Here is a 10,495-nt window from a genome sequence, read left to right as displayed (position 1 = left end):
CTCAGTATTATAAAGTATTTTAGTTTGTAGAATATGTATATCACTAAAATTTATAATAAATAAATATTTTTAATGTATTATATTATAATTACAATTTATTATAAATATATTAATATACTCTTAAATATAAATTATAATTTAGATTTATAATAAATAATTTTATTTGAAAACAAATTTATATATTAAAATTTAATTTAATAATTAAGATCGATTAACGATAAAAAGAATAGGTTAAAAAAAAAATTAAAATATTTTTGTTGAAGAAAAGAGTCACGATATTATTGAATAAGGAGTGCTTCTAACATGAAGTTCTTTGATACATGTCTCAACCATGAAGTAGAAAATTTATCGATAATAGTAAGTTTTCTATCTTGTTTATATTTGCAAAATAGTCCTTATATTATATGCAGAGGCGAGGTGGCGGCGGAAGCACGGTGGTAGCGGAAGTGCCATCTCCTTTCACGGTGGTGGCAGGGGAGGCGTGACCTCCTTCGCGTGGTGGTAGCAGAGGCGCGGGCTCCTTCGGGTGGTGGCAGCGAAAGCGCAGCCTCGTTTGCGCGCTGCAGCAAAATCGCAGGCTCCTTCAAGCGGTGGCTTCGTTATCACGGTGACAGTGGAGGTGTCGTTTCCTTTCACAGTGGTGGCAGGGCGATGTTCAACTCTCTCAGGGCCTCTCCTTCGCCTTCTCCGCCGTCAACTACATTCACTATGACCAAAACCTTGCCACCTCCAAATTCGGCCTTCCCCACCCCTGGCTCGCCCTAGATAGCCTCACTGTCGCACTCGCCGCCGTCATCTTCCTCGTCCTCACCACCGGTGTCGTCTTCACTCCTCTCTACAACATCGCCACTAGCCTCCTCTTCAGCCTCCCCATGCCCATCCAGCCCATGAATTCCATCACTGCCATCACCATCGCCATCTCCGCCTCCCCACCCCTCACCATCCCCCAAATCTCTACCACAGGCCTCTCCTTCGTCGTCGTCGTCCTCCTCCTCCTCGACGTCACTGGCCTCATGTCTCTTCTCTACCACTACCTCTCCCTCCCCGTCGTTCGCGGCGTTCAACTCTCTCAGGACTTCTCCTTCGCCTTCTTTACCGTCAACTACATCTGCTACTATCAAAACCTCGCTACCTCCAAATTCGGCCCTCCCCACCCCTGACTCGCCCTCGACGACCTGGCCGTCGCACTTGCCACTATCATCTTGCTCGTCCTCACCACCAGCCGACGACCACCCCCCACCCTCACCACCACAAGAAAACCAAAACAGCAACCCTCTCAAATTCTATATTTTTACACAAGGACTAATCTGCAAAATACAAAAATAAATATTTTCAAGTTACCGGTTACAAATCTAAACCGTTGATTATTATAATATTAAATCTAATGAAAAAAAATAATGTTTCATTCATGTACCACATTTTTTTGCTACTTTATATTAGAATTTTCCTTGAATAAGAACTCAAATAATCATTATATTAATGTATTTTTTGTTCTTCACGTATAGTACCAAATGATCATTATATTAATGAATTTTCCTTGAATAAGAACTCAAATAATCATCATATATATATATATAGTAGTTTGAATTTATTTGAGTAAAATTTGAAAAGATAAGCTTATGAAAACATTTTAATGTTATTATGTGTAATTTCAATTTCAATAATGGTTAGAAAAAGGTAAAAAGTCCACCTTGGACGCACATAGTATTATAGTATTAGTAAGGTGTAATTCAGCGCACAAGACACGGATTGTTATCCCAACGTTTATCCTTTCACTTTCAGCTCAGCAAAACAAACTGAGCAATGGCGGTTCTGATCCGCTGCTCTTGCTTCCTCGCACGCCCTCGCTTCTCACAACCTCAATTCTACGCCAACAACCCCAAACCCCTACTCCCAGGTCAGTTTTCTTTCACCCCTCTTCAAATGCATGTCAAAATCCTAACTTTCATCATGTTTGAGCTTTGAAAACAGTGTTTTTGTGTCTGTGAAATCTGTGACAAAATTTAATTTTTTCTAATGAATCAGGAAAACTAGCTTGTCTTTCTCTGAAACCGGACAAGGGTGTTCCACTCTTTAAGGATACGTTTGATAGGTCTTCTGAAATTTCAAGTTTGCTGCACTGCTCAAAGTGTAAGGTATGATGGTGAGTCACGGCATTCTTTCCGCTGTGCGCTTTGGTCTATGTACTTGTTAGTTTTTACTGTGAATGTGTATATTAATTGTCAAATATGGAAGTTTTTAAAATAATTGTGTTGTTAAATGTGGAAAAATTATGATCTCTTGTTTGGAAAAATTCACAACAGTGGATACTGTTTTGTGCACTAAATTTTTCTTCTTTTTTTTTTGTCACTTCTGTATGTTGGGATAATGCTTCTGACTCTACATTTTCTTAAGTTTTAGTTGCTATTCTCTTTTGACATCTTTCTCTTGAATTTCTGATTGAAATTGTTTGCCTTGTCAGGAAGATATGCACCAAAGGTTCCCGTCACTGATATTTCTAGCTAGCAATATTTTGATGTTCTCTATGCCTAATACAGCTTTGGCTGAAACGTGTGAAGCTGATAACTCTGTTTTCAATATGCCTGTACTGCTGGCAGTAGCTCTCATTGGAGCCACTGTAGGAGGTAAGTAAGTGCGAGATTCCTTGTACATACTAAGTTTCCAAGGGCTTGGATAATAGAACTTCATTTTGTCACAAGATATTTTTAGGCAAATGATAGCATAGTTGTTGTTACATATTACAAGATATTCCTTCTTTTATTCGTTGCCTAATTGTTAATATGATAAAGGACTAGCATATTGATATTACTGAAAGATGTTTTTGCAAAACTAGAAATCTTTAAATACATCAGTTTTTTTTAGCATAAGCTACAAGAAACTTACTTAGAGGTAAAGAGATTTAGCCATGTGAAGCATGAATACCTCTTGAAAGCTCATTGTGTGTACCTGTTGTCTTCAAGGTTTTTCGTATATTATAAAACACGGGACTTTTTATTTATCACAAAGGGAACACTGATCATATATGCAGAAACATTTTTTAATCAAAAAAAAGAAGAAAGAAGGGGGAGGCGTTAGAAACCAAAGGAGTAGGGATCCTCCTTAAAGAAGAAAAGACAGGAAAGAAGTTAAGGGGAAAATAATTTATTTCTGAGTGACAGAAATGAGTTGCTAGAAACTTCAGAGAAAATAAAAGTGAAAAAAAAATAAAGGCAGCTAATCTCCTCGAATATCACAAGTTTTAATAACTTGTGCTTCTACTAGTGTGTAGTAGAGGTGTTTCCTATGTACTCTTATAGATAAGTGATATACTTTCATTTTCCTGAATTCATTGATCGTATGACAGGGTTGCTTGCTCGGCAAAGAAGAAACGAATTACAGCGGGTAAACGAGCAATTAATCCAAATCAACACAGCTTTAAGGAAGCAAGCAAAAATTGAGTCGTATGCCCCTAGCTTGAGTTATGCTCCCATTGGTAGTGGTAGGATACCTGATAATGAAATTATTGTTGACCCAAAGAAGCAGGAGCTAATTGCTAAATTGAAAAATGGGAAGAACTTTCTAAGGAATCAACAGCCAGATAAAGCATTCACAGAGTTTAAGAATGCACTTGAGCTTGCCCAAAATATGACGGATTCTATTGAAGAGAAAAAAGCTGCTAGAGGTCTAGGTTTGTCGTCTGTCCTATTTTTCTTATTTATCTATGTTTTCTGATCGGCTCTCACAGAATTACTTTGTTCTTTTTGCATGTGTGTGTTAAATGAGTGAAGGGTTTTAGAAGTTTCTCCAATTGAAATATTGGTGCATGATATTACAGGAGCCTCACTGCAAAGACAGGGGAAGTACCGAGAAGCTATTAAATATCATTTGATGGTGCTGGCCATCTCAGAAAGAGAAGGAGAGGACTCAGGGAATACAGAAGCTTTTGGGGCAATTGCTGATTGCTACACTGAGCTTGGAGAGCTTGAGAAAGCAGGGCAATTCTATGACAAGTATATTGCAAGATTGGAAAAGGATTAATTGTGACATGTTTAACATTTCTTCAAACAAATAACCAATGTTGGACTACTAGACTTTCCTCATTGCTTGTTACCATCGGATTTTTCACCTTCTCATGTGGAACTTCAGATCATTCAGTTCCTATTAATTTTTTGGCTGCAAATGCTTAAATTGAATTTTAGAGGCTACACAGAAATCATGTTTCAAGATTGTGAATATCAGTCCATGAGGTAGTCAGTAATGGTGACATTTATGTTTATCGTCATCCACAATTCTATTATGCTTTACTTATACACTAGTATATTTAACCCGTGCTACGCAGCGCCATTACCAAAGCATTAAAAAATTACCATCTCTTAATTACTTCATATTTTGCTTTAACTTCTGTTAGAATTTTTTTTAACTATAGTATATTCAAGAAATTTTTTAATTTTCAATTCATTTAATATATTTTTATTTTTATTTCTTAACAGAACTTTATTTTTTTAAAAATATTTATCAATTAAAAATAATTTTATTTTACAATACAAATTATGACAGTTTAAAATATAATTTATATGATTAAATTATTTATTTATAATAAATTATAATTAAAATATAGCACATGAATAATTATCATATATATATATATATATATATATGTGTGTGTGTGTGTGTGTGTGTGTTACATGTTAAAAGACTAATTTCTATACTAAATATGAAAATAGTTTGTTTCTGATAAAATGATTGATTTCCAGCTGTTCGTTCTCCAATACTAACATCTGCACGATCAATTTTACTAGTTGATTAGTCAGCCGTTTGTCGAAAACTGTAAATTTAAATATCGATCAATTCATAATTGTTTTTCAGGTAAATCGAACGCGAGGTCTACGCCCGATTACAAAGCTACAATCAACCAAGAATTTATACGCAAATCATATCACCCACCTTCCTACCTCTACCTATCAGATTGATTTGAACATTGAAATGTTAAAAGCCTCTATAGACAGGATGATATTGATGACAACCATCGCATAGTAACACCAAATGGGTGACAAGGAAGAAAAGTCAGACAAGGACATACAATCCCTCTTACAATCATAAACGCTCATCCCTACTAACTAGAAAACCGCATACATGATACAAACCCATACAAATTATCTAATAGGTGTAACTACCACACCCACACCACCGTGGAGTAAAAAATTAGAAGAAAAAGCTCCCTAGAGTTTAATAGGAATCAACGTGCACAAGGCAGGATATATAGATAGCATTTAAACCACCCCCACATCAAGAGAACCGCAGAGTATGTTACTGGTAGTACATCATTTGCTGTGCAGCTGCAACATTCTGGAACCCACCATCGTATATTGCCTGGCTGGTTCCAATGGCTGCCTGTTTAAGAGGATGTTGCCCTTGAGGATGCATCAAGGCATGGACACCACCCATATTGCTCATTGCCAGCAGTCGTTCATACGCCAAAAGATCTGTTGCAGACAGACCAGGTCACCAGGCAGAGATGCAGCAGCAGGCAGGGGAAGGGGATTTGATGCAGTTCCTGGCGGAGTGGGCTTGCTCCACCAAGACCACTGTAATTTAAGTAATAATAACAATGGTCAGAATTGAAGTGCAACAAATATTCCAGATGTGTTTGGATGTGGTATTTACAGAAAGCAACTAGTAACGGCATCAGAAGTTCAGTGAAATACACACCTTAATTTGTTTTCCAGAGAAGAGATTGGGCATTCCCCATCTGAATAGCAAGAGCTGCCTCAGCATGAGTACTGTAACTGACGAAACCAAACCCTTTATCACACTGGACACAAACCTCCTCTATCACTCCAGTCCTAACAGCATGGAAGTGGCGATGGTGATCAAGTTGTGTTGCCTGTGGAATCACCAAGGGTCATAATGATTAAAATAGCAACAGAAATTGCTGCAGAATTCAAACATACAGCTTACATGTATATATATATACATTTTGTTAAAACAGAATTTTTTAAAAGCTAAAATATTCTTAAATCTCTAACCTAATAATGCCAAACGTGAGGAAGAGAATAACTAAAAACGTTAATAGAGGTAATGTAAAGTTTCAGCAATGCAAATATCGACAGTGGACTTAATAAATATAGCTTTTGTTGCATAAATCATAACAAGCTTGCACACTTTTCAACTAAATAGCGGTTGGTGAAATGGTATTTTGATAAATATATATATATATACACACATATATATAATAAAGGAAGTTTCTTGCCTCTGAAGCAAGGTTACCCACATAAACAGTAAGTATACTGAGGATTGTTCTCAGGAGCATCACTGTTACATGTCTCTTTACCGTCTTCTGTACAAGTAGGATAAAACACATTGGTCAATTCCTGGTATTATATTAGTTCACTGGGAAAACAGAATACTTCACAAACACTAAGTTTTACAAGTACAACCATCTATAAAATCTTTCTAGGACTTCAAAAGGCTGCAGAAAAATATCAGAATCCACCCTAAAACCAAGAATTAGAAGCTAAACATAAATTGCTTAAATTCAACCATCTCTCATTGTTTCATGAACTACAGTTACTCACCAGATGAGCCATTCGTTAGTTCCACCAAACTTTTTGCATCTGAGCTTTGCTTCTCTTCATTACCACCAGCACCTTTTGTTGCCCAGTTACAACGTATTTGTCTACTTCCAAGCCACTTACCTGATAATCATGCAAGACACACAGGTGGGCAAAAGAACATGCAACTCAAATATGCAATTACAAGGTGCATATACCATAAGATGTAGTTCTAAAAGGTCTACAAGAAAATTCTCTATTTTGAATTTAAAATACTAAAACATAAAATGTCAACACCAATTCCTACAAAAGAACTGAATGCACAATTCCTTGCTGTAACATTACTTTTGCTTCAAGTGATATTATACTAAGAAAAATCATTGGAAATTCATCCAAATTTAAAGTGGTTTAAATCTAAGGCTGCTAAGCCAATAACAATATTATTACCAGTCAAATCATTTCTAGCGTTTTGTGCATCCTACAAAAATTCAAGAAAAATACAAGTCAAAAGACCATCATAAAGAGCCTCATTATACCAAAAATCAAGACTCAAACCAAAATCAGACCTGCTGATTACGAAATGAAACAAATCCAAATCCCCTTGAACGCCCAGTCTTCTGATCCCACATAACCCTTGCATCTCCAGAGCAACCATAAAAATAAAATTGATGAGCCATGCTAACCAACTTAATTGTATAGAACACATTAACACAATGTACAACTATCATTTGACATGTGAGGTAGTACAAAGAATCTTTTTCTATTTGAATGAATAGAAATTGGTTCAAGTTAAAATACAGAAAGTGAATGACAGTTCTACTATGAAATCACAAGAGTAAAAACTTACGAACAAGTGGGGTAGACAGAAAAGCAAGCAAACAGCATAGCATCTGTAACCTCAGGACTTAGATCACCAACAAATATGTTGTATGTTGTAATGACCTGCAAATTAAAAGAAACATGGTATATAAATGAATGTTATCTTAGTCAAAAGTTCCCAAAGGATCAGAGTTGGTTCAAACATACATAAATATCAACTTATTTAACTAAGAAATCTGAACCAACCTGATGTATCCTCCCTTTGACCACTAGCATATGCCCAATTCACTTTGATAGGTTGGCCAAATCTGCAAAGCATTGAATTAAAATTTGAATGCAAATTGAAATCAGTTTAACACAAATATAAAGTTCAACACTTACAGATGCCTCCCATTGAGAGATAGTATGGCAAGAGCAGCATATCTGCGATCAAAGTAATGAATAAATCCATTGGATGACTGCACAACAGAGGCATCAGATGTCCAATGAAAAGCTTCAGTTTCAGATGGTCTTGAAAATTTAAATTAACAAAATAGACAACGACATGACTAGATTAAAAATATACCTTCTCCTTTCTGATAAGTTTACATCCTTCAACTGGGCCAGTACCCGCAAAAACTTCTTGCAAAAACCTTGCTCAACCCTATGAAAAAGCTGAATATTACTCAACAAAGACACAAACTAAGATATATAATTCAACCCTTCCTCCATTGTCTGATATAAGCACTTCACATAGTGCAACAATTGTACAGGTACTATAATCAGATAACAATAAGTATACCTTGATCTTTGTCACAACATATTAAAATGTTGATGCCATTCTTTTCTTAACCTGTAAAGTTTTCTCAATTATCTTGGAGCTGTTCTCCCACCTGTACTTAATTTTTCCATTAACAAGGAATTCAGACCAAAAAGCTTTCACCTCAATGCAAAAGGAAAATCAATTACCTTTAAAGCATCATATTGAACAACAAAAAAAGACAATATAGACCGGTTATATATAAGATGAAATTCAAAAGTCAAAACTAGAAAGTGCTACATGAAAATCCAAAACTAAGAAAGCCCTATGACACATTTAGAAGTCCAGCCATTTCTGATAATATTGACAATTTATTGGGGAGATATCACCATCGGGTGTACAAGCATTAATCCTTGGACAAACCCCACAAGGAATAGAAGCCATGGCACCAACTTTGACCTCACCACCAGTCTTCTTAGCCAATCTATAACAAACTTCACCAACAGGCACAGAAGCAAAATCCCCAAAGCCGGTACTATTCACCTCCTGCACCTTGTTCTCCATAACCAAAACCTTCAAAATCTGTTCCACCTGCCCTGCACTGACTCCACCAGGGAAAATCTCACTCCCAACCTTCCTAATCCAGTCAAGGATCCCCTCGCGTGTGGCGACTTTCTGGCGAAGAATGAGCTTCATACAAACATCAGACAGGGCTTCGATTAACTGCGTGTCAAGTTTGCCCTCAGTGTACCACTCCCCACCAGTGATCTCCTTGGAGGGTTCAAATTCCACTGCCATGAGCACCTTCTTGGACTTGTTTTGGATGTTGACGACCTCCTTGATGAGGGTCTTGGTGAGAAGCATCTTGATGGATTTCTTCATGAGGCTATCGGGGATGTTGGTTTCTCGCTTTATGTCTCCCTGCCATATCCCCATCTCCTTCCTACCCCTAATGATGTTGTACACAACGCGCTCCTCGTTGCTCAGTGTTGCAGATAGCGACGAAGCCAAGTCCTGGCGCTTGCGTTTCCCAGCCAACACGCTCATTCTTCCTCCCTTGAAGCAATTTAATTAATCAGTGTCAGTGTCACCTAATGCTAAGTCTGAACAACAACATCGTACGTACAACAATCGAATGTGAATGTGTGATTGTGTTTTTTGAACCGAAACCCTCGAGTATGAAGGGAATAAAACCTAACTAGGAAAACGAAACAATTGTTGTGTTGTAACTTGTGAGAGGAAGCGACAGAAAAAAATACCTGTGGTGTTTTGTGAGTACCAAATGCAGTTCACTCTACTCTGCGACGAGCACAACAGAGACCTTGTAATCGATTGCGGGTTTCGCCGTTCCTGCCGTGGGACGACACACTTTGGTGGCGAGTTCAAAATGCGCCTGCTCTACCTCTACGCAAGTTTACTCCATGATTATATAAATAAATATAATTGTAGTTTCTCTAATTAATTTATTTGCTCAATTTTTCCCATTTCAAATTTCAAATTCTCATTTTTTTTTTCTAATAAATTTTACTGATTGAATAGGTTAGATTATTCTAAATATTTTTTTTACTCTAAATTCCAAGACAATTTTTAATTAAAACGGAAAAAAGAAAAAAAGATCTTCCAGCCCTAAAATTACATCTTTTAATTTCAAATTTATCACAAGTCTCCAAATTATTTAGACAAAATAAATGATTAGGTAGTTTTAAATAGAAGAAAAAATACTATCAAAATTATAACGTCAAGTCAAAAAAAATAATGATTAGTTAGTTGAGTCTAGTTTTGAGAATTAAAATACTAGTTCTCACTTAGTAAAGAAATTATTAATTTTTTTTGACAAATAAGAGCAATTGCATAAATATTTATCGATTATATAGGTAATAAATTTTTATTTAAAAATTTAATCAATCAATTTTAATGAGAATTTTTTATTTAAATTAGATTTTTTCTTTAATAAGACTTTTTTAACATTTTAAAAAAAATGTTAATTGGTGTCATTAGTCTATTAGTTAAAGAATAAAAGAAAAAAAATAGCTGTTAAAAAGTGTATATACACATTCTTGTATAAATTTATTGTAGTTTTTAATAATAAAAAAATATTTATTAATTTTTTAATTGATTAACAAGACCAATATCTCACATTTAAGATCTTATTAATAAATTGAGTTTGTATGACATCAGAATAATCTAAAGATATACTTGATATTTTAATTTTGAAATTGATTATCTTTTTCAGAAACAAATAACATTTTAGTTAATTTTATTGATACCAAATGACATTTATCATTATATATATATATAGGAAATATTTATTTACTTTAAGAGTAAATCTAAATTTAAATCTTAAATCTAAACTTATTTTTTTAATAACTTATGTTTTATATCAATTTTAATTATCCCATCATTGAAT

General features: G+C 35.4%; 1 protein-coding gene and 1 pseudogene across 3 annotated transcripts; one reads left to right on the top strand and one right to left on the bottom strand.

Annotated features, from left to right (window-relative positions):
* The first annotated feature begins 1,732 nt into the window (after positions 1-1,732).
* On the top strand, positions 1,733-4,261 carry LOC109812622 (protein FLUORESCENT IN BLUE LIGHT, chloroplastic). 2 transcript variants are annotated; one of them, XM_083074825.1, is made up of 5 exons: positions 1,733-1,897; positions 2,026-2,135; positions 2,462-2,624; positions 3,344-3,667; positions 3,768-3,905. In XM_083074825.1, exons 1-5 carry the CDS (start codon positions 1,804-1,806, stop codon positions 3,773-3,775), a joined length of 699 nt encoding a protein of 232 aa, XP_082930951.1. In that variant the 5' UTR covers positions 1,733-1,803; the 3' UTR covers positions 3,776-3,905. The 2 variants fall into 2 exon arrangements, with proteins under 2 accessions (XP_082930951.1, XP_020232201.1); XM_020376612.3 differs by having other exon boundaries at positions 1,734-1,897; positions 3,815-4,261.
* A 702-nt stretch (positions 4,262-4,963) lies between these two features.
* LOC109812614 (oligouridylate-binding protein 1B-like) lies at positions 4,964-9,507 on the bottom strand (annotated as a pseudogene). Its single transcript, XR_014433840.1, has 12 exons — positions 9,348-9,507; positions 8,131-9,144; positions 7,915-7,992; positions 7,731-7,807; positions 7,596-7,657; positions 7,378-7,472; positions 7,097-7,172; positions 6,978-7,008; positions 6,555-6,674; positions 6,230-6,316; positions 5,689-5,863; positions 4,964-5,564 (listed from the first exon to the last, which is right to left on the bottom strand). The product of XR_014433840.1 is annotated as an oligouridylate-binding protein 1B-like (transcript).
* Between the last annotated feature and the right edge of the window lie 988 nt (positions 9,508-10,495).

The sequence above is a fragment of the Cajanus cajan genome, chromosome 5 (assembly GCF_000230855.2).
Source record: "Cajanus cajan strain Asha chromosome 5, NIPB_CcT2T_4, whole genome shotgun sequence".
In the NCBI taxonomy this organism is placed as follows: Eukaryota; Viridiplantae; Streptophyta; class Magnoliopsida; order Fabales; family Fabaceae; genus Cajanus; species Cajanus cajan.
The sequence above is the reverse complement of the archived record's forward strand: the minus strand, read 5'-3'. Positions and strand labels throughout refer to the sequence as shown.

What these genes read in the sequence shown, in the direction of transcription:
- LOC109812622 (XM_020376612.3), top strand. Translation starts at nt 1,804, where the DNA reads ATGGCGGTTCTGATCCGCTGCTCTTGCTTCCTCGCACGCCCTCGCTTC. An exon ending in CCCCAAACCCCTACTCCCAG is followed by an intron (nt 1,898 to 2,025) that starts GTCAGTTTTCTT and finishes CTAATGAATCAG; the next exon opens with GAAAACTAGCTTGTCTTTCT. An exon ending in CATTGGAGCCACTGTAGGAG is followed by an intron (nt 2,625 to 3,343) that starts GTAAGTAAGTGC and finishes ATCGTATGACAG; the next exon opens with GGTTGCTTGCTCGGCAAAGA.